The sequence below is a fragment of the Schistocerca gregaria genome, chromosome 10 (assembly GCF_023897955.1).
Source record: "Schistocerca gregaria isolate iqSchGreg1 chromosome 10, iqSchGreg1.2, whole genome shotgun sequence".
Taxonomy (NCBI): Eukaryota; Metazoa; Arthropoda; class Insecta; order Orthoptera; family Acrididae; genus Schistocerca; species Schistocerca gregaria.
Window position 1 is genome coordinate 160175233 of NC_064929.1, and position 25021 is coordinate 160200253.

A 25021-nucleotide genomic window follows, 5' to 3' on the forward strand; every position below is an offset into this window, starting at 1 on the left:
GGGACATAGGCGGCATGAAAGTATATATACATTGACGTGGAAAAGTCATTGGATAGTAATATGCACAGTCGTGTGCCATTGTCACCATTGTGAAGGTTGTGGACAGTTTGTCAAACTGATGCAGTTTTTCTGCATGTAATGTTCGGTAGACATATGTCCAGCAAGTGCAGAAAGACGCCATTCGCTGGCAGTAGGACTACGCTGCCTCATTTTAACAAATGTGTTGCTGTTCCTGTACAGGTTGTTGAACGACGATAAAAAGGAAAATGAAAATTAGGAACAATAGCTGTTTCACGTAATGTGCCGAAAACTCTGGTGATCTTTCTACGATGAGGCATTCGACGTACGGCGGGAGTGGCCGAGCGGCTCTAGGCGATACAGTCTGGAACCGCGCGACCGCTACGGTCGCAGGTTTGAATCCCGCCTCGGGCATGGATGTGTGTGATGTCCTTAGTTTTTTTTTTGGGTCATCAGTCTACTGACTGGTTTGATGCGGCCCGCCACGAATTCCTTTCCTGTGCTAACCTCTTCATCTCAGAGTAGCACTGGCAACCTACATCCTCAATTATTTACTTGACGTATTCCAATCTCTGTCTCCCTCTACAGTTTTTGCCCTCTACAGTTCCCTCTAGTACCATGTAAGTCATTCCCTCATGTCTTAGCAGATGTCCTATCATCCTGTCCCTTCTCCTTATCAGTGTTTTCCACATATTCCTTTCCTCTCCGATTCTGCGTAGAACCTCCTCATTCCTTATCTTATCAGTCCACCTTATTTTCAACATTCGTCTATAGCACCTCACCTCAAATGCTTCGATTCTCTTCCGTTCCGGTATTCCCACAGTCCATGTTTCACTACCATACACATGCTGCACTCCAGACGTACATCCTCAGAAATTTCTTCCTCAGACTAGGGCCGGTATTTGATATTAGTAGACTTCTCTTGGCCAGAAATGCCTTTTTTGCCATAGCGAGTCTGCTTTTGATGTCCTCCTTGCTCCGTCCGTCATTGGTTATTTTACTGCCTAGGTAGCAGAATTCCTTAACTTCATTGACTTCGTGACCATCAATCCCGATGTGAAGTTTCTCGCTGTTCTCATTTCTACTACTTCTCATTACCTTCGTCTTTCTCCGATTTACTCTCAAACCATACTGTGCACTCATTAGACTGTTCATTCTGTTCAGCAGATCATTTAATTCTTCTTCACTTTAACTCAGGATAGCAATGTCATCAGCGAATCGTATCATTGATATCCTTTCACCTTGTATTTTAATTCCACTCCTGAACCTTTCTTTTATTTCCATCATTGGTTCCTCGATGTACAGCTTGAAGAGTAGGGGTGAAAGGCTACAGCCTTGTCTTACTCCCTTCTTAATACGAGCACTTCGTTCTTGATCGTCCACTCTTATTATTCCCTCTTGGTTGTTGTACATATTGTGTATGACCCGTCTCTCCCTATAGCTTACCCCTACTTTTTTCAGAATCTTGAACAGCTTGCACCATTTTATATTGTCGAACGCTTTTTCCAGGTCGACAAATCTATGAACGTGTCTTGATTTTTCTTGAGCCTTGCTTCCATTATTAGCCGTAACGTCAGAATTGCCTCTCTCGTGCCTTTACTTTTCCTAAAGCCAAACTGGTCGTCACCTAGCGCATTCTCAATTTTCTTTTCCATTCTTCTGTATATTATTCTTGTAAGCAGCTTCGATGCTTGAGCTGTTAAGCTGATTGTGCGATAATTCTCGCACTTGTCAGCTCTTGCCGTCTTCGGAATTGTGTGGATGATGCTTTTCCGAAAGTCATATGGTATGTCGCCAGACTCATATATTCTACACACCAACGTGAACAGTCGTTTTGTTGCCACTTCTATCACATCAGACAAATCTTCACCTTCATAGAGGTTTTCAATGTATTCTTTCCACATATCTGCTCTCTCCTCTGCATTTAACAGTGGAATTCCCGTTGCACTCTTAATGTTACCACCGTTGCTTTTAATGTCACCAAAGGTTGTTTTGACTTTCCTGTATGATGAGTCCGACAATCATATCTTTTTCGATGTCTTCACATTTTTCCTGCAGCCATTTCGTCTTAACTTCCCTGCACTTCCTATTTATTCCATTCCTCAGCGACTTGTATTTCTGTATTCCTGATTTTCCCGGAACATGTTTGTACTTCCTCCTTTCATCAATCAACTGATGTATTTCTTCTGTTACCCATGGTTTCTTCGCAGCTACCTTCTTTGTACCTATGTTTTCCTTCCAAACTTCTGTGATGGCCCTTTTTAGAGATGTCCATTCCTCTTCAACTGTGTAGCCTACTGCGCTATTCCTTATTGCTGTATCTATAGCGCTAGAGAACTTCAAACGTGTCTCGTCATTCCTTAGAACTTCCGTATCCCACTTCTTAGCGTATTGATTCTTCCTGACTAATGTCTTGAACTTCAGCCTACTCTTCATCACTACTATATTGTGATCTGAGTCTATATCTGCTCCCGGGTACGCCTTACAATCCAGTATCTGATTTCGGAATCTGTGTCTGACCATGATGTAATCTAGTTGAAATCTTCCCGTATCTCCCGGCCTTTTCCAAGTATACCTCCTCCTCTTGTGATTCTTGAACAGGGTATTCGCTATTACTAGCTGAAACTCGTTACAGAACTCAATTAGTCTTCCTCCTCTTTCATTCCTTGTCCCAAGCCCATATTCTCGTGTAACCTTTTCTTCTACTCCTTCCCCTACAACTGCATTCCAGTCGCCCATGAATATTAGATTTTCGTCCCCCTTTACATACTGCATTACCCTTTCAATATCCTCATACACTTTCTCTATCTGTTCATCTTCAGCTTGCGACGTCGGCATGTATACCTGAACTGTCGTTGTCGGTGATGGTCTGCTGTCGATTCTGATTAGAACAACCCTGTCACCGAACTGTTCAGAGTAACACACCCTCTGCCCTACCTTCCTATTCATAGCGAATCCTACACCTGTTATACCATTTTCTGCTGCTGTTGATGTTACCCGATACTCATCTGACCAGAAATCCTTGTCTTCCTTCCACTTCACTGACCCCTACTATATCTAGATTGAGCCTTTGCATTTCTCTTTTCAGATTTTCTAGTTTCCCTACCATGTTCAAGCTTCTGACATTCCACGCCCCAACTCGTAGAACATCCTTTCGTTGATTATTCAATCTTTTTCTCATGGTAACCTCCCCCTTGGCAGTCCCCTCACGGAGATCCGAATGGGGGACTATTCCGGAATCTTTTGCCAATGGAGAGATCATCATGACACATCTTCAACTACAGGCCACATGTCCTGTGGATACACGTTACGTGTCTTTAATGCAGTGGTTTCCATTGCCTTCTGCATCCTCATGTTATTGATCATTGCTGATTCTTCCGCCTTTACTGGCAATTTCTCACCCCTAGGACAAGAGAGTGCCCTGAATCTCTATCCGCTCCTCCGCCCTCTTTGACAAGGCCGTTGGCAGAATGAGGCTGACTTCTTATGCCGCAAGTCTTCGGTCGCCAATGCTGATTATTTATCAAAATTTAGGCAGTGGCGGGGATCGAACCGGGGACCGGAGACGTTTTGATCATGAATCAAAGACTCTACCCCAGCTTTTTTTTTTAACTCTCATTTTGGTCGCTTTTGTACGTTACACCTGCTAGGAGCGGACGTCGTAAGACATCCATTTATGTTCGTTGTTGATCGATTGACAGTTTTTTTATTACACAGGGCACGTAACCCTCTGACCGAACACGCTGAGCTACCGTGCCGGCTACCCCTAGACCACGGGTCCTTAGGCTAGTTAGGTTTAAGTAGTTCTAAGTCCTAGGGGACTAATGACCGCAGAAGTTAAGTCCCATAGTTCTCAGAGCCATTTGAACCATTCGAAGTCGACGTGTCGGAAAGCGCCGTCGGTATTCTTCGAAACCAGCTGGAGCACTCCCATAATAGCAGCCGTTTATGTGCACCATATCTGCACATTAATCACTGTTATGTATATGTGTGTCATTTTAGCCAACGCATGTACAAACACAGTTAAGTGATCCTACTCTTTGATACACACTCAGTCCTCGCACGACTACCTTCACAAAACTCCATGGACAGATGCTCGTTCAACGGACCAGTTTACTGTCAAGAAGACGTCTCGAACGAAGGATTCAAGAGCAACGACGTGTTAGCGTAAAACTTCAAAGAGTTTATGTTGGTAGGGCACAAACGTGCGTGTTACTACCCCAAAAACAAATATACGTTACATGTGCTCCACGTTTAAAACCATCCTGAATATGACATATGTCCATATGAAGATTTTTGCTTCAAATGATAGTTCCTGTCAGACCCCTTAATATTGGCCGTTCCTTTTGGGATACCCTGGATTCGCAAGGGTCGGAAATCGTCTATTGAGTTTCAAAAAGCAAACAGTCTTTTGCAGCACGAAATGTCGGAATGACGGAGTTGGCATAATTGAGGTTTATTCATTTCACCTAGAGTGTGATTATTTGATATTTTGCATTTGACTCCTACGATGACATACTACCCACGTGCCCATTGGGCGTGGCACATCAGCGGCTAAAAGCCACGTTGGTTACACATTTTCAAGCAAAGTGCGATATTTTTTATGGTTACTCAGGTTCATGTAACTCATTTACATCTACACACATACTCCGTAAACCACCATAAGGAGCGTGGTGGAGGGTACCCTGTTTCCTCTAATGTTCTATTTGCAGATAGAGCAAGGGAAAACTGCTGTCTGGTGCCCCTGTATGAGCCGTAATTTCTCGTATCTTATCTTCATGGTCCTTATGTGGAATGTATCTTTGGTGCTGCAGGATCGCTCCGCGGTCAACTTCAAATGCTGGTTCTCTAAATTTTGTCAGTACTGTTCCACGGAAATAAAGTCTACTTCGCTCCAGAGATTCACATTTTCGTTCCGGAAGCACCTCCGTAACACCTGTGTGTTGTTCGAAGCTACCGGTAACAAATCTAGCTGCTCGCCTCTGAATTGCTTCGATGTCTTCCTTTAATCGGACCTGGTGCGGATCCCAAACATTCCATTAGTAGTCAAGAACAGATAACACTAGCGACTAACATGTGGTGTCCTTTCCGCCACACACCGTCAGGTGGCTTGCGGAGTATGGATGTAGATGTAGACGAACCACACTTCTCTAAAACTCTCACACTAAACCGAAGTCGACCATTCGCAGTCCCTACCGCGCTTCTCATATCGCGTTGCTTGTTTTTTTGTCTATGTCATCTTGCAATCACTTAACTTCGACATCTTCCCGTGTACTACATCTGCAGATTGCTGCTCACCTTGTCCGCCAGATCATTTATACATAATAATTATAGCGATCGTATCACACTTCCCTGGGGCACTCCTGACGATACCATTGGCTCAGATGAACACTCCTCGTCGAGGACAACACACCGCGGTCTATTACTTAAGAACTCTTCGAGACATATCTGGGAAACTATTCCGTAGGCTTGTACCGTCTTCAGCAGTCTGCAGTGGGATTCCGTATCAAATGCTTTTCGGAAATCTAGAAATATGATATCTGCCTATTGCCTATCATCCACATTTTGCAGTGTATCACGTGACAAAAGACCAAGCTGAGTTCCACTTTAGCGATCCTTTCTAAAACTGTGATGATTCATAGATACGAGCATTTCGGTGTCTAAGATATTTATTACATTAGAACTCACGACATGTTCAAGCATAGAGCATCAGACCGATGTTAAGTATGTTCGTCTGCAGTTTTCCGCGTATGCTGTTTTACCCTTCTTATTTACTGGAGTCATGTGCCGTTTCTTCCGAACTTTTGGAACTTCTTACTAGGCGAGAGATTCGCGATAGATACAAGCTAAGTAAGGGGCAATGACGTAGTGCAATTCAACTTACTTTTGCGATGTTCAGTACGAAAAGTTGCCAAAAGTAAACGTTCTCTGTCTAGGTAATGTTCCATAAATTTCACATCCAGAAAATATTACTAGTTTGATTCATGGGTAGAGAAGGTGCATGAGAAACAATTTCTTTTAATTTAGCGCCTATCTGGACTTCCTCTCTTACATACTCCGTGTTGAAAACTTAGCGGAAACCTTATGTTACACACTGTTGAGCCACTGCTGCGAGCCTATCGAACAGAAAATAAACTGCAATTACTCTTTGCTTATTCTTGCATTGACATAATTCATGTATATCTTATGTCCATAAGGCGCTTCGCGGATAATGCTGTTACAGAATTAGATTTTTCACTCTCTAGCGGAGTGTGCACTGATACGAAACTTCCTGGCAGATTAAAACTGTGTGCAGGACCGAGACTCGAACTCGGGTCTTTTTGCCTTTTTCAGTTTTAATCTGGCGGGAAGTTTCATATCAGCGCACACTCCGCTGCAGAGTGAGAATATCATTCTGGAAAAGTCCCTTCTGGAAACGTCCCCCAGGCTGTGGCTAAGCCATGTCTCCACAATATCCTTTCTTCCAGGAGTTCTACTTCTGCAAGATTGGCGGGAGAGCTTGTGTGAAGTTTGGAAAGTAGGAGACGAGGTACTGGCGGAAGTCAAGCTGTGAGGACGGGGCGTGAATCGTGTGTGAAAATGTGTGGGAAATCTTGTGGACTTAACACCTAAGGTCATCAGTGCCTAAGGTTACACACTACTTAACCTAAATTATACGAAGGACAAACACACACACACACACACATGCCCGAGGGAGGACTCGAACCTCCGCCGGGACCAGCCGCACAGTCCATGGCTGCAGCGCCTAAGACCGCTCGGCTAATCCCGCACGGGCGTGAGTCGAGCTTGGGTAGCTCAGATGGTAGAGCACTTGCCCATGAAAGGCAAAGGTCCCGAGTTCGAGTCTCGGTCCGGCACACAGTTTTAATCTGAAAGGAAGTTTCAATGCTGTTACATTTAAGAAAGCCGCAAGGAAAAGAAAAGTGTAGGAAGGCCACACAGGACCGAAGACAGATGCAGAGTTTGGCTGTTGAACCTCAACATACAGTAATGGAACATGTTGTGGTTTGACATGCGTGGAGCCACACTTCTACCGGGTCAGGGTCTTGGCGATAACTCACTGTAATAGTAAGAGTCTGGAGGAGCCTAAGTGGAGCGGACACATGCAGTAATAAATCACTACAAACAGTGACAACTGTAAAATACCTAAGAAGTCATGTAGAGCTAGCTACGTGGAACGACCACGAAATTATGAGAAACTGCAGCAAAAGCAGACGTCAGACTGCCATTCACTGGAAGAATCCCGATGAAATATGCCTCATACGTGAAAGAAATGGCTTACAAATAAATAAATAAAATGGCACACCGATTCTTCAGTTTTCTTCATCAGTCTGGTACTCACACAAGGTTAGATCAATAGAAGAGGTAGCCACGTTTAGTCTTGGATCTTTAACATGCTTTTTCATAAAGGCGCAATGGTGAACTTTCACATCTGATTGAATCGTCGGTGAGGAACATTATAATATTAATGTCAATTTTTATTCTTGCTTGTAGACTGCCACGTAACAATTGATAATATTATTTCAGACAAAATGATTGTGAGACTATTCCTATTCCATTGAATGAACAACAAAGAACTATTTCACTCGGTTTTACATATGGAAAGTCAAAGTCTTGAAGAAATTAATATCTACCCACTGATATTAAACCAATCTTTGTTCTCCGATAATTTATTTGTACTGCATGTGAATGATATTTTCTTCTTCTTCCGTCGACGTGATAAGGATGTAAGTTCTATTAGCTGCAGCTTTTTCCAAACGACAATTGGAATACTGCGTTTAAAACGTCTTTCATTTTGTAAAACGACAATCGTCTTAGTTTTTCGGTTTTAATCAAATAATACAAATAATTTTTAGCCATTTAAATTAATATGGAAGCGACGTGTTTGGTGAGACAACGATAGAACGGCGTAAGCCATAAGCGCTCTTTAGTTTGTTATTTTATTATTCTTAAAAATCTAAGACCGATTAACTTAACGCTAAATAATTTCTTTCTTATGATCGTTACCCACAAGCACGGTCATTCTTCATCAAGTGCAATTATTTTTATTCATTCTGTTACAGTCAACAAGTGATTTTAATTTACAGTAAAAAGTAATCAGTATTTGCAAGAGTTTCAATTAGAAAAGAAATTCGTTGCACTTCTGGTTTTGTACCGACTTCGAACGGATCCCTTTGTTTGAGGCTTTCTGATACTTAATAATCTGGACAATTTATTTATTTATGTAAGATCGTCGCAAGAGCACCAAACGTGCTCATGAAACTCCGACAGGTATTACAATTGGGAAGTAATGTAAACAACAATTTCGAAACCGCTCGTTCAAAGAAGAGTTGGGCAACGTATTACTTTCTCACACATACGTCCCTGAGACACGTTTTATTAAATTCACCAGACCAATAACCACAAAATAAATAGACATCGTATTTTACTTTAACCTCGTACAGTTTTGCGATGGCTTCATATTAGCAAAGTTGCTAAATTTCAGGCAAAATCTTTTATTAGCAGTAACTCCGTAACAAAACATTTCCGGACCTATGTTTCTATGAACTGTTTTTCGAAAGTTTTACTTGTAGAATAATTTATTAAAGCATTTGCACATCATCTTGAATCACCCTGAATAGTATTAACCTACTAATGACTTTTCGAATCTATGCCACGTAGAATTGCTAGTGTATTATTTATGGCATTTCCAAAAAGTGCACCAACACGCTACTAAGCGCACAGACATGATATTTTGCTTCATTAGTGCACTTAGACAACAGACAATTTCTGTGCTTAAGAACTAATCAATCTTCGAGCTATTGCACATCTGATTATTATAACGAAAATATAAGGGCTAAAATAGTCTGCCACTAGGTGCAGAAAACTATAAAGGGAAGTCGAATTAACACGACATGACGAAAAATAAAATTCGCATAAGAGCGAGTAGAGCTTGCGCACTCAGTGTTGTGAAACCTGGCTTCTTGCCTAATTTCGTGATTCTAGGCCTACGAGAGAGTTTTGATCACTGTTTGTGAGTACCGACATTTGTCACAGAAGTGCCCGTATCTTTCGATTTCATTGACTTAGTGGCTTAAATTTGCTAGACAGCCAATGCACAGTAGATCTGAAGCTGTTGTTGTTGTAGTGGTCTTCAGTCCTGAGACTTGTTTGCATCCGGACATGTCCTAGCAACCGATCCCTTCTTCTAGTCAAGTTGTGAAACAGATTTCTCTTCTCCCCAATTCCATTCAACACCTCCTCATTAGTTATATGATCTACCCATCTAATCTTCAGCATTCTTCTGTAGCACCACATTTCAAAAGCTTCTATTCTGTTCTTGTCCAAACTATGTATCGTCCATGTTTCACTTCCATACATGCCTACACTCAAATTCTTTCAGAAACGACTTCCTGACCTTGTTAACAAATTTCTCTTCTTCAGAAACGCTTTCCTTGTCATTGCCAGTCTCTCTACTTCGACCATCATCAGTTATTTTGCTCCCCAAATAGCAAAACTTCTTTACTACTTTAAGTGTCTCATTTCCTAATCCAATTCCCTCAGCATCAACCGACTTAATTCGATTACATTTCATTATCCTCGTTTTGCTTTTGTTGATGTTCATCTTATATCCTCCTTTCAAGACACTTTGTATTCCGTTCAGCTGCTCTACCAGGTCCTTTGCTCTCTCTGACAGAATTACAATGTCATCGGCGAACCTCAAAGTTTTTATTTCTTCTCCAGAAGAATGAAGTAGTAGACATGAATTTTAAAGTGATGCGTCTACGTGTTTCTGAGCAAAATGTTTCATAAGAGTCGAACAGACTGCCAGACAACAAAGTGATCCTACAATGATTTCGTTTTTACTGACTGACGTAAGAAACATAAAAAGTATATAAAACGTCAATTACTTCAAAAATAATTCCAATGTTTATTATTACATTTAACTCACTGTAAGACAAGGTGGTCAACGGCTTCATGAAGAAATGTTTGTCGTTGCCTATGGAACAATGATTGTACTCAGGCGTGCACCACTCCGTCCGAAGCGACTCGATGACAACGAATGTATTTCTTCACGCATCCAAAAATATGGAAGTCTCATCTGGAGAGATCGGGGCTGTATAGACGATGTGCAAGGGCTTCCCCGCGAAATTTCTGCAGCACACTTTAAATAACCTTGGCAACAGGTAGGTCCGCCAACACAAGTTTTCCAGGGGAGCACTCAGATGTCCTCCAAAACGACCCAGTATTTCCCTACGTGATTTCCATATTTTTGGAACGGTGAAGATACAGATTCTTCGCTGTCCCTTTGCTTTGGACGAAGATGCCCACGCATGGTTACAATAATTGTTACGTGGGCAACCGCCAACATTTTTCCGAAGAGGCATTGACCACTTGTCTCATAACTGCGTAAACATTGGGTGACAGTTACTGAACTATATGAAGTAAAATCGTCGTAACTTCTGAACTGTTTGCGTTAGGACGTTCAAGTTGCGCACGATGAGAATCAGTATGCGCTGTACGGATCAGCGCCGAAGCCCACTTTGATTTTGATAGGTTCGGCAATAAGCAAAACTGGCGCATTTGGGGGACTGAGGATTCGCAATTCGCGATCGGAAATTCTCTTCGTACTCAATGGGTGACTGTGTGGTGTGGTGTACAATGGTATTCCTTGATGGTACGTCGACTAACGAACAGTACGTGTAGATTTTGGAAGATAATTTCAGCCCCATTATGCAAAGTGACCCTGATTTCAACAACATGTCGTTCGTGCAATACGGAGCTCGACCCCATTGAAGCAGGAGTGTGATGTCTTGGAGGGTACCCAGAGGTCACTGGCATGGGCTCTGATTGGTCAATATATTTTGCGGATCCCAACACATGCGACTCCTTCCTGTGGGGATATATTCAAGACAAGGTGTACAGCAATAACCCCAAAACCATTGCTGAACCGAAAACAGCCGTTCAAGAGGTCATCGACAGCATCGATGTTCCGACAGTTCAAGCGGGTCACGCAGAATTTCACTATTCGTGTACGCCGCTTTTATCGCCAATACTGGCAGGTATATCGAACATTTCATAACCTAAATGCGAATACCTGTAGTGAAATTTACACGTTGAATAAAGTGTGTGCATGGCATAGTTTATTTCATACAGTTCAATAATTGTCACGCTGTATATTAACAATTATGACGATTATTCTTTTTCACATGACAGCCGTTTATAGTTAGATTTACAAAATTACTGGGTGCTGTCGAACGAGTTTCAAGCATGTCACAAATGTGTGTTTTACGACAGTCTTACTGTATAACGGAAACGGTATACGACTGGTATAAAAAGTTGATACGTTTTCGCGACTTCGCTATTGAACACACGGTGCAAGTATGCATTGTCTCGTTTATCGGTCTGTGTGTAACCCGCAAGAAAGTGCTTCCTGTGTTTGTAACGGAGACTTTATGCTTCCGACTTTTCTGTTGGCTTCGGGACTACTTCGTACTGAACCAAAGCCTTTCTTCAGCGAATGTCTGTGACATTTACGAACCTCCGTAGCGCTGTCGCTTTCGTGGAATCCAACGCAAGTCTGTGCCTGGCTGTAGTATCAGACTGATAGTAAGGTCCGGTGAAGTTGTGGAAAGACGCACTCAAAGTAACTGCAGCCATCAACCTGAAAGTTGGTCAGCTTCATCACGCAAGATCTTCATGCCAATTCAAAAGGTCTTAATTTTAAGAATTTGAGAGTAGTCATAGTCTCAGGAATCATGGTCTCAATAATGAAATGAGAAACATTGTCTGTGTCACCAATTCTTTCAATAATGATTACTGGTTTCGATCTGACTCACAGACTATTTCAGATCCGGTACTGCACTGAGCAGTTCGTCCATAGTAGAACAAGGAATCAGCGATCATAAAGCGGTTTTAGCATCGGTGATTTATCTCAATTACAGATAGTGTTGAGGATCAGTGGGCAAAGTTCAAAATCATCGTACAATATGCATTAGATGAGTATGAGCCAAGCAAGATCGTAAGAGATGGAAAAGAGCCACTGTGGTACAACAACAGAGTTAGAAAACTGCTACGGAAGCAAACACAAACATAGCCAAGGCCTTCCAGACAAACAAAAATTACACGAAGCGAAATGTAGTGTAAGGAGGGCTAGGCGAGAGGCGTTCAGCGAATTCCAAAGTAAAGCTCTATGTACTGACTTGGCAGAAAATTCTAAGAAATTTTGGTCTTACTTCAAAGCGAGGAGGTGGATCAAAACAAAATGTCCAGACACTCTGTGACCAAAATGGTACTGAAACAGAGGATACTAAATGTCTTTTTTCCAAAGGTGTTTCACAGAGGAAGACAGCACTTTAGTTCGTTCTCTAGTTTTTCGCACAAATGACAAAATGGTAGATATCGAAATAGACGACAGAGGGTTAGAGAAACAATTAAAATCGCTCAAAAGAGGAAAGGCCGCTGGACCTGATGGGATACCAGTTCGCTTTTACACAGAGTACGCGAAAGAACTTGCCCCCCTTCTTGCAGCGGTGTACCGTAGGTCTCTAGAAGAGCGTAGCGTTCCAAAAAATAGGAAAAAGGCACAGGTCATCCACTTTTACAAGAAGGGACGTCAAACAGATATGCAGAACTATAGACCTATATCTCTAACGTCGATCAGTTGTAGAACTTTGGAACACGTATTATGTTCGAGTTTAATGACTTTTCCGGAGACTAGAAATGTACTATGTAGGAATAAGCATGGGTTTCGAAAAAGACGATCGTGTGAAACCCAGCTCCCGCTATTCGTCCACGAGACTCAGAGGGCCGTATAAACGGGTTCCCAGGTAGATTCCGTGTTTCTTGACTTCGGCAAGGTGTTTAATAGAGTTTCCCAATGTGGTATAAAGAACAAAGTAAGAGCATATGGACTGTCAGACCTCTTGTGTGATTTTATTGAAGAGTTCCTAGATAACAGAAAGCAGCATGTCATTCTCAATGGAGAGAAGTCTTCCGAAGTATGAGTGATTTTAGGTGTACAGCAGAGGAGTGTCATAGGACCGTTGCTATTCACAATATACATAAATGACCTTGTGGATGACATCGGTAGTTGACTGAGGCTTTTTGCTGATGATACTGTAGTATATCGAGAGGTTGTAAAAATGGAAAACTGTACAGAACTGCAGGAACATCTGCAACGAAATGACACATGGTGCACGGAATGGCAATTGAATCTCTATGTAGACAAGTGTAATGTGCTGCGAATTCATAGCAAGGAAGATCCTTTGTCATTTAGTTACATTACAGCAGGTCAGCAACTGGAAGCAGTTAATTCCAGAAATTATCTGGGAGTAGACATTAGGACTGATATGGAAGAGATAGAGAAGATCCAAAGGAGAGCAGCGCGCTTCGTTACAGATCATTTAGTAATCGCGAAAGCGTTACGGAGATGATAGATAAACAGTGGAAGACTCTGCAAGAGAGACGCTCAATAGCTCGGTACGGGCTTTTGTTGAAGTTTCGAGAACATACCTTCACCGAGGAATCAGATGGTTCAAATGGCTCTGAGCACTATGGGACTTATCTGCTGTGGTCATTAGTCCCCTGGAACTTAGCACTACTTGAACCTAACTAACCTAAGGGCATCACACACATCCATGCCCGAGGCAGGATTCGAACCTGCAACCGTAGCGGTCGCTTATTCCAGACTGTAGCGCCTAGAACCGCCGGCTCACCGCGAAATCTGCAGATTTTCGGGAAACATGCCATTAAAAATGGAGAAGGGGTAGGTAACATTCCGGAATTTTTGAAGTTATTGGGTGAAGTAGCAAGCAAACGAACGGTTTGTTGAGCCTATGAGTCTGGAGAGTTATCGTAAGACTTTCGGAAAATTTTATCATCGTCACATTTCCGAAGGTGGAAATGGTAATAAGTGTTAGAATTATCGGACAATTGTCTTAAAAGCTTACGCATACAATTGGCTAGCAAGAATATTATAGAGAGCTATCGAACCAGTAAATACAAAGGGTGTTTAGAAATTAGTTACTCTAAAGCACTCCGTCTTCAGGCCACAAGTGGCCCATCGGCGCCATCCGACCGCCGTCTCATCCTCAGTTGAGGATGCGGATAGGAGGGGTGTGTGGTCAGCACACCGCACTCCCAGTCATGACGATGGTTTTCTGTGACCGGAGCCGCTACTATTCGGTCGAGAAGCTCCTCAGTTTTCACGAGGCTGAGTGCGCCCCGAAAAATGGCGGCCCGAATGGTCACCCATCCAAGTGAAGGCCACGCCCGACAGCGCTTAACCTCGGTGATCTGACGGCAACCGATGCATCCACTGCAGCAAGGCCGTTGCCTTACTTACACAAAACGTACCTTTAATTGTGAGAAACGTAAACAACTTACAGAAATGTTTGGTAGAACACTGAACGCAGTACACGAGTATCTTGAAGCTGCATTTACAATACTACAACGTGTCTTGTGACACGACAAATGTTCCATGTGTAATCAGTTTGCTGCCAAATCCTCTTAATGTATGGCGACCATTACTTGTGCTGTTCTCTCTCGCCGCAGCTCGTCTACGATTCCCGGGAGCGGCAGAACAAACACACTGTCTTAGTGTAACCGCGCTGGCGTTAAATCAGGTGACGCAAGGTGGCCAGGATATTGCTGCACCACGACCAATTCAAGACGGCATATTACTACAAAGATACACAACTTCTCGTTGACTATGTGGTGGCTTGCCATCTTGATGGAAAATAATTCTGTGCCCATATCACGTTGCAGGTGAAGGTGGCAGGGGTAAAATATAGGGAGCGAAAGGCCATTTACAATTTGTACAGAAACCAGATGGCAGTTATAAGAGTCGAGGGACATGAAAGGGAAGCAGTGGTTGGGAAGGGACTGAGACAGGGTTGTAGTCTCTCCCCGATTTTACTCAATCTGTATATTGAGCAAGCAGTAAAGGGAACAAAAGAAAAAATTCGAGTAGGTATTAAAATCCATGGAGGAGAAGAGATAAAAACTTTGAGGTTCGCCGATGACATTGTAATTCTGTCAGAGACAGCAAAGGACTTGAAAGAGCAGTTGATCGGAATGGATAGTGTTTAGAAAGGAGGATATAAGATGAACATCAACAAGAGCAAACCGAGGATAATGGAATGTAGTCGAATTAAGTCTGGTGATGCTGAGGGAATTAGATTAGGAAATGAGACACTTAAAGTTGTAAAGGAGTTTCGCTATTTGGCGAGCAACATAACTGATGATGGTCGAAGTAGAGAGGATATAAAATGTAGACTGGCAATGGCAAGAAAACCGTTTCTGAAGAAGAGAAATTTGTTAACATCATGTATTGATTTAAGTGTCAGGAAGTCATTTCTGAAAGTATTTGTATGGAGTGTAGCCATGTATGGAAGTGAAACATGGACGATAAATAGTTTGGACAAGAAGAGAATAGATGCTTTCGAAATGTGGTGCTACAGAAGAATGCTGAAGATTAGATGGGTAGATCACGTAACTAATGAGGAAGTATTGAATAGGATTGGGGAGAAGTTTGTGGCAAAACTTGAGCAGAAGAAGGGATCGGTTGGTAGGACATGTTCTGAGGCATCAAGGGATCACCAATTTAGTTTTGGAGGGCAGCGTGGAGGGTAAAAATCGTAGAGGGAGACCAAGAGAGGAATACACTAAGCAGATTCAGAAGGATGTAGGTTGCAGTAGATACTGGGAGATGAAGAAGCTTGCACAGGATAGAGTAGCATGGAGAGCTGCATCAAACCAGTCTCAGGACTGAAGACCACAACAACAACAACAACAACAACATCACGTTGCAACTGGGCATTAAGTAAAGTTCAAGCGCCGACCGCTGTGGCCGAGCGGTTTTAGGCGCTTCAGTCTGGAACCACGCTGGTGCTATAATCGCAGGTTCGAATCTCCTGCCTCGGGCATGGATGTGTGTGGTGTCCTTAGGTTAGTTAGGTTTAAGTAGTTCTAAGTTCTAGGGGACTGAGACCACAGATGTTAAGTCCCATAGTGCTCAGAGCCATTTGAACCATTTGAAAGTTCAAGCATGTCCACGTACGATATGCCCGTTACAGCTTACTGGGCAAAATAAGAGACTGCTGCCCGTCCCTGACTTGGTGTCCTGTGGGAGACACAGCCAGTTTCGCTGAAAAGGTCGTTCCAATTAATAACACCTTGTCTTTCAGGCGGTGTCTGCGATATTTACTCCTGATTTGTCTCTGGACTGTAGTAGCAGGTCTGGAATCATGAAACCATAAATAACTATATGCACGCTTTGCACAGTATACGACTCCATGATGGCTGTTCGAATAACTCAATGCGCTTGTTCTCTAGCACACACGTCGGGAACTAACATTGTTAGTCGTCAATAAAACTGGAAGATATACTGCATTAATTACTGTGTCAAACGTTTCTGCAAGTTATTTACCTTTTTCATAATTGAAGGTTATTTTAGTATAAGTAATTTATAAGCGTCCTGTGTTTATGGGTCGTGATGACTGGGTGTTGTTTGATGTCCTTAGGTTAGTTAGGTTTAAGTAGTTCCAAGTTCTAGGGGAGTGATGACCATAAAGTCCCATAGTGCTCAGAGCCATTTGAACCTCTTATGGGTACCAAAAGATATCATCGATATTGTAAATATGTGCTTGTTATCTACTGGGTTTCATAATTTAATTGGTTTAGGAACAAGCCTGCCTGAAAGACACAGTGTTCATTGTCGTTGTATTCATGAATACGAAATGTACAGATATTAATTCTGAACTGTCTGTACTTTTACGTTGTGTATCTGAAGGAAGGTCAATTAAATTTTGTCTTATGTATGTGAGTTGTGTATGTGGTTGATTAGTCAATTTTCCTAAATTACTAAAAAAAAGACAAAATGTATTCATGTATATATGTGTATTTGTTAGTATTTATTGTATAGTACAGCCATTATCTCGCTAGATTACTTGATTGATCTTGAGAATTTAATTTCCTTTTGGTGTAATTTTCATTCTCTGTTCCCAGACGTTGAGTAGCCTGTTTGAGATCTGATAATCTACTCATTTCTGTCAGTTTGTCGACGAACTGTGTAGTTGGGGCAAAGGGTTCACTGTTGCATTACAACCTCCTGTAACTCTTGGTCAGTGTAAACAGTTTCGACACAAACGTAAACTCCGTCCTCAGGCTCTGGCAGGTCCATTGGTACCGGAAAACCGCCGTATTATGGTCTGCCAATGGCGTCATTCGATGGTGCATGGAGGGCCGCTCTCCCAGCCGTTGTAAGTTTTCGTGACCTACACCCTTACAGCTGGCTCGAGTAGCTCTTCAACCGGCCTCTTGGAGTTTAGTGCACCTTTTAACCTTTATAGAAATTCCCGATTCTCCCGCGATTTGTCTACTACTGATGTGCGGGTTATCCACGGCACCAGCTAAATCACCTACTTGGGCATCATCATTTGGTGCAGGTCGTGGTTGGCGTTTCACATGTGGCTGAACACTTCCTCACTCCTTAAATAACGTAACTATCCGGCTAACGGTCCGGAAACTTGGATGGTGTCGTCCGGGATGCCGAGCAGCACACATAGCACATGCCCGTTGGGCATTTCGATCACAGTAGCCATACATCAACAGGATATCGACCTTTTCCGCAGTCCGTAAAAGGTCCATTTTAACACGGATAATGTATCACGAAGCAAACACCGTCCGCACTGGCGAAATGTTACGTGATACCACGTACCTATACGTTTGTCACAAATACAGCGCCATCTATGACAAAGCGAAAAAAGTGATCCAACTAAAAGAGTCATATTTGTTTACGTACTACACGAATATGTAATGAAAAATGGGGGTTCCTATTTTAAAAAACTCAGTTGGTATCCGTTTGATCTATGGCAGCGTCATCTAGCGGGCCAGCCATAGCGGCATCTGGTCAAGCTAGACGAGTTTCGTTCCTTGTGGTTTTTTCGTGAGATATTTGGCCCGGTCACTATCAATGGACCACCCTGTATGTATAACAGAGAGAGAGAGTGAGGAGGGGATTATTTACTCCCTTCGAGAGCACAGTGGGTCATTATAAGGCGCCATTAGCTTCACCCAAATATCCCAGTAGCAAGGACAGAAGGGTTCCCAGTTCTAAACATATGGGAGGGGATTTTCAGTTCTGGCATTCACTTGACACGAAAACGACACATGCCAAACACTGTAGTTGGAACCAGGGTCTTAGAAATATTTTCAGTTTATTTCTATGTCAAACTAGTCCTTTGATCGAGCCCAAAATAAAAGTGTGTGTGTGTGCGTAGAACAAATTTTTCTGGTTGATCTTCCAGATTGTATGGCCTTGGTCTGTGGAAATCTTTAGTTACTGGCATTTTCTGCAGAACTGTGCTGGGTAACTTCAGAGAGCTCGTGGATGAGCTGAGTCTTGCTGAACCAGCAGAACCAGATGCACCTCTGAAAAAATCCAACACAACTCTGAACGAAACGCCAGGAACCAAACAGTTTCATGGACCACAGCCATACAACCTAGACGATTCATCAACACTGAAGACTGCCGACCATGAAAGCCTTCATTGTGTGACAGGACTGGTAGTTACCTCAAATACGAAAGCTGGCTGTGAATTTTGTGGTTGCAGCGCAATTACTCGTTAATCACTGCAGTTCTTACTTGTCTAGCTCAGCGATGAGGTTGTTGGCGGCACGCAGTACCCTGAACTGGGCCAGGTTGTCGAAGAGCCGTGGCGGCAGCGCGGACAGCTGATTCCAGCCGACCTGGAGGACTTCCAGCGCGGGGCTGCCGTCGAGCAGGTCCTCTGGAAGGTCGGCTAGCGAGTTCCAGTCCAGAGACAGGACGCGCAGTGCCGTCAGGTTGACCAGCGGGCCTCCAGACACGTCACGGATGGCGTTGCGCTCCAGCCGTAGCTCAGTCACCTTGTCTGCGGGCTGGTCCGAGAGGTCTGGCACGGACGTCAGGTTGCGCGAGTCGCACAGCATTGTGCCCTCCTGCAGCACGCAGGGGAACACAGCCAGCGTCGGTGCCGGAAGGCTCAGCAGCAGGATGGAGACCACAACCAGCGGCGGCGGTCCCAGGTGGCACCTCCTGCGAAGCAATACAGGCTGTAAATAACGACTAGATGTACTGTATACAGACCTTACGAATCACCTCGAAGGGAACGATCTACTGATACGTAATCAGCATGGTTTCAGAAAACATCGTCCTTGTGCAACGCAGCTAGCTCTTTATTCGCACGAACTAATGGCCGCTATCGACGGGGGATCCCATGTTGATTCCATATTTCTAGATTTCCGCAAATCTTTTGACACCGTTCCTCACAAGCGACTTCTAATCAAGCTGCGGGCCTATGGGGTATCGTCTCAGTTGTCCGACTGGATTCGTTAATTCCTGTCAGGAAGGTCGCAGGTCGTAGTAATAGACGGCAAATCATCGAGTAAAACTGAAGTGGTATCAGGTGTTCCCCAGGGAAGCGTCCTGTGACCTCTTCTGTTGCTGATCTATATAAATGACCTGAGTTACAATCTGAGGAGTTCTCTTAGGTTCTTCGCAGATGATGGTGTAATTTACAGTCTAGTAAGGTCATCCGAAGACCAGTATCAGTTGCAAAGCGATTGCTGTATGGTGTGGCAGGTGGCAGTTGACGCTAAATAACGAAAAGTGTCAGGTGTTCCACATGAGCCAGCCGGAGTGCCCTTGCGATTCTTGGCGCTACAGTATGGAGCCGAGAGACCGCTACAGTAGCAGGTTCGAATCCTACCTCGGGCATGGATGTGTGTGATGTCCTTAGGTTAGTTATGTTTAATTAGTTCTAAGTTCTAGGCGAGTGATGACCTTAGAAGTTAAGTCGCATAGTGCTCAGAGCCATTTGATCCACATGAGTTCCAAAAGAAATCCGTTGAAATTCGATTACTCGATAAATAGTACAATTCTCAAGGCTGTCAATTCAACCAAGTACCTTGGACGTAGCGCTCTGTATGAAAATCACTGGATGTTCTGTGTGCAATCTGTGGCTAGTATGCATTGTTGTCTGCCATTGTAGTGTTGGGCAGCTGGATGTGAACAGCGCGTAGCGTTGCGCAGTTGGAGGTGAGCCGCCAGCAGTGGTGGATGTGGGGAGAGAGATGGTGGAATTTCGAGAGCGGATGATCTGGACGTGTGTCCATCAGTGACAGTACATTTGTTATGAACTGATATATATATTATGACTTTTAAACACTATTAAGGTAAATACATTGTTTGTTCTCTATCTAAATCTTTCATTTGCTAACTATGGCTATCAGTAATTAGTGGCTTCAGTTGTTTGTATCTTTTATTTAGCTGGCAGTATTGGCGTACGCTGTATTGCAGTAGTTTAAGTAACGAAGATTTTTGTGAGGTAAGTGATTTGTGAAACGTATAGGTTAATGTTAGTCAGGGCCATTCTTTCGTAGGGATTTTTGAAAGTCAGATTGCGTTGCGCTAAAAAATATTGTGTGTCAGTTTAAGCACAGTCATGTATAGTTTTTCTAAGGGGACGTTTCAACCTGGATGTTAAAATTACGAACAACTTCAGGTGGAAAGACCACATAGATAATATTGTGGGGAAGGCGAGTCAAAGGTTGTGTTTCATTGGCAGGACACCTAGAAAAAAAATGGCTCTGAGCACTATGGGACTCAACATCTTAGGTCATAAGTCCCCTAGAACTTAGAACTACTTAAACCTAACTAACCTAAGGACATCACACACACCCATGCCCGAGGCAGGATTCCAACTTGCGACCGTAGCAGCCCCGCGGTTCCGGACTGCAGCGCCAGAACCGCAAGGCCACCGCGGCCGGCGGACACTTAGAAGATGCAGCAAGTCCACTAAAGAGACAGCTTACACTTCACTCGTTCGTCCTCTGTTAGGATATTTCTGCGCGGTGTGGGATCCTTACCAGGTGGGATTGACGGAGGACATCGAAAGGGTGCAAAAAGGGGCAGCTCGTTTTGTATTATCGCGTTATAGGGGAGAGAGTGTGGCAGATATGATACACGAGTTGGGATGGAAGTCATTACAGCATAGACGTTTTTCGTCGCGGCGAGACCTTTTTACGAAATTTCAGTCACCAACTTTCTCTTCCGAATGCGAAAATATTTTGTTGAGCCCAACCTACATAGGTAGGAATGATCATCAAAATAAAATAAATCAGAGCTCGAGCAGAGAGGTTTAGGTGTTCGTTTTTCCCGCGCGCTGTTAGGGAGTGGAATGGTAGGGAGATAGTATGATTGTAGTTCGATGAACCCTCTGCCAAGCACTTATATGTGAATTGCACAGTAATCATGTAGATGTAGATGTAGATGTAGACTAGTAAGTTTCCCAAAGGCATATGGTGAAAGTGAGCCGTGTGTCGGCTCTCAATATATATCGCCATGTTAAGATTGTTCTGAGTCCTTCCATTCCATAGTTAATCGATTCTTTCATATTTATCGTTATGTTGCGTTCCATTCTGAGAGATTCCCCTCTGGCGGTGTCTCTGGTCTTAACGATCTTCGAGTCGTTGCTTCCTGTTAGCCTTGTCTAAGGAAATAAGATCTTTGGGGGAATGGCCAGTTGGCTTCCTGGCGGTGACGAGTCGGTCGGTCGGGTTTTAAAATCAGGAATTAGAAAGAGTCGTAGGATGAGACCGCGGCGTGGCGTGGCAGTGGAGAGTTGGCTGTTGTTCCGAGAAGCCGCGTGGTCTATCCTGGCGGTGCGAGACGTGTGGCACTAGAGACCCTGTATACAGAGAGAGTGGTCATAGGTGAAGTTGCCCGTGGTTGGTTGATTGGCTTCGGAACCATTTTTCTGCCAAACGTCTTTCGCGCTTCCTATGTTCGCCGTGCTTTTGAGTTGAACTGAAGTTCAGAGGACTTTTGGAAACAATTAAAAGGTATCTGAATTATTGAGAGCCTTCTTATGCGTTGTGCATGCATGTTCGATTTAGTTGTATATCGTTTTTAGTACGTAATTAGGGCAAAATTTGTAACTTCTTGTTTGCAGTCTGAAATGCCCAGTCAGGAAGGAATGTGTAACTCCAGTAATAAAGTCCAGGCACAACTTACTTCCTTATTGGTATATATTATCCGAAATATTTATTTAGTTACGCCTATAAAGATGTTTGGGTCTTCACTTTTCTCAGAAAACTCTGATTTTAAGGTGTCAGTTTTTTAAAATAATTTTAATCACGCAGAACAGGTAGGTCTACTACAATTTTCTGCATTTTAAGCTCTTATTTCTTTAACAGTTCGTGCATACTGGTAGCAACACAAGCTTTTCTGAAGCCAATATCTGACAGTCCTTGCTGGAAACGGAAAGTTCCTGTAATCGCTGTGCCACACTCATTCGACTTTACAGCGTCAAACTTTGTTTCGTTCCAAATGAGAACAATAGGCATTTTTTTGGTTTCAGTATTATTGCCTGAGTGTTGACGCAGGCAAGTTGTAAGCACGTTTTTCCGCAGTTGTCGTGGTTGCTGAAACATTATTCGTTGTAAATAATTGTAGGTACTCTTGAAGACAGTTTTTAATAGGCCTACTTACTGTGGGGTAGAAGGGATACGGTAGTTTTCGTGGTATATTTCGTCGTTATAACAGTAGCCTACATTTAACATTACCTGATATTTGTAATCTTTTTCGTTTGTTATCTACGAGTGGTACTCAATATATATAGATATATGAAAAAGTCGTAAGCAGTTGTTTACCTGTGACATGCAAAAAATCTGAAGACGTGACTAGAAGTACTAATACGTCTCACACTTTTTGCATGTCACAAGTAAACAACTGCTTACGACTTTCATTCATCTGACGTAATACAGGTACTTCAAATCTTTAGCGGTATGCACTTCCGATACAAAACAAATGCTATACACTATATTTTTTTAAGTTACTTTCATATCAATATGTCTAATAAACGAACTATGAAGGAGATAAATGCAAGTAACGAATAATTTTTACAGTCACTGTATCAAATTTTCCATTGTTGTACGTAGTAGGCTACTGGAGTATATTATAGCTGTAAAGAAAGGCATTTAACGAATGCTTTCGTCATACTGTCTTGTGCTTTTGATTCGGTGAGTGTGTACTCCACTCCCGCCCGCAGTTTGGCAGAAAAATGGCCGCCCTATCGTCCGGTTGGCCACTGTCTCCCTATACAAGGACGAGTTGACGGCACAAGGCTGTAAGCTCTTGCTGCGAACAGCCGGGGGTCGCGGCTGTTGTTTCGAGTGGGAGCGGCAAAGGTTGTCTTTAAATTGTCCGTCCGGAGGCGGGAATGATGGACTAGTAACTCGCCTAACCTGAGGAGTGGTATTTCGCCGCCGTGGGAGCAGAGAAGACGAGGGCTCCGGTGACAGAGCGCATAGCTGCGTGGCTGTGCCCAGTTGGGTTCGCTGGCGACGTGGACACGGTCGGGTGTGAGGAACCTTTGCACCGGAGTTCACCTGCTGTTTCTCTGATAAACTGCAAGTTAAGTTGGTTACAGGCTTAGATGTTAATTGAAGAATTTTTGGTTTGTGCAACCAGCGTCTTTTCTGCCTTGTGGCTTCCTGCGTCCGGGTTTCGTGTCCCTGTCGGCGGTGGATTTATAGACAGTGATCTTTCCGCTTCTTATTAGTACTGCCGGTAGGAAGTGTAGTTCTGGGCAGGGATTATTGTTTTAGATTACTTTTTTTCTGCGTTGTGGCCTCCTGCGTTCGGATTCCCTGTCCCTGTCGCCGGTGTAATTATAGACAGTGATCTTTTGACTTATTATTAGTACTGCCTGGGAGGAAGTGTATGTTTGGGCAGGGATTATGGTTCCTGATTTGATTCCTCCTCTTCATCTGACCTCGAGTGAGGTCGATGTGATTACTGAATGTGAGGCGTTGTGGGTCTGTTAGTCCGCTTCTAGCCTAAGCATCCTTAGGGAGACAATTGTGGCCGCCCTTACACCCTATCGGTTAATTATTTCTATCCCAGGACATTTTGGTGGCAGGACATGGTACTAAAGTTGTTAGTTATTGTGAAAGGTTAAATGGTTGTATTTTACTCTGATTGTTTTTGGCCGCTGTTTGAAAAAGGTAAAGTTTGCCTATTGTTTTTGGCCGCTGTTTGAAAAAGGTAAAGTTTGCCTTTCATTGATGCTTTTTTTTTCAATTACGTGGCTTTAAAATTGTTAGTTATTGTAAAAGGTGAATTACTGTATCTTTACTTTGGTTGTTTTAATCTACTTGGCATACTTTGAAAATGCTAGTTCTGCCTCCCTGTTAGCGAGACCTTGTAATTTAATATCTTGTTGGGCCGAAATTTAAAATAAGTGGCTCCCTACATGTTCGGTAGCGAAATTGTATGCAAATTGGTCTTTCGTTTCATTACTCGGAAAGTTTTACTTTTGTTATTAAATGCTTTATAAAAGTCTGTTTTAAGTAAAACAGCTTGGCTATTAACGGTAAAGTAAAGTTTTTTAATTTCATTACTTGGAAAATTTTGATTTGTTATCAAATGTTTTATCAAAGCCGGTTTTAAATGAAATGGCTTGGCCGTTAACTGTAAAGTAAATTATTTTGAAAAGGCCCTCATGCCTGCTAGCTTTTTTGGATCTGTTCCTGGTCAAGTGGTAAAGAAATGACTTTTAGTGGTTGAAGTAATCGATAAAGAAATTGTAAATTGCAACTCGACAGTAACAAGCTAATTTTGGCCCCGTTTCCCAACTGCGGGTTTTCCTTGATTAATCGTATCACCCGTCCCAGAAGGCTCGTTTAGTGAGACTATAGTCTGGAAATGTAGAGAAGCTCTGTACTGGCCATGCTTTTGTCAGAGAGAAGGTGGGAACCCTGCTGCTTTGGCTGCAAGGAGATTCGCTGGCTGGATTTTGGCTGGATCAAGGCAACCAGGTAGATGCTTTATTTCTTGATTTCTCAAAAGCATGTAACTCAGTACCACACCTGCACTTATTGTCAAAAGAACGATCATATGGTGTAGCGAGGGAAATTTGGGACTAGATTGAGGACTTTTTGGTAGGAAGAACGTAGGATGTTACCTTGGATGGAG

The 25021-nt window shown here is 43.1% G+C and overlaps 1 protein-coding gene across 2 annotated transcripts in view; it reads right to left on the reverse strand.

The window, feature by feature from the left end:
- LOC126293577 (leucine-rich repeat-containing protein 15-like) overlaps positions 1-25021 on the reverse strand; it is a 146927-nt gene that overhangs the window by 47313 nt on the left and 74593 nt on the right. For both annotated transcript variants that reach the window (XM_049986852.1, XM_049986851.1), the window contains exon 2: positions 18647-19078. In XM_049986852.1, the coding sequence (XP_049842809.1) occupies positions 18647-19078 (432 nt within the window). The remainder of the gene's footprint in view (positions 1-18646; positions 19079-25021) is intronic.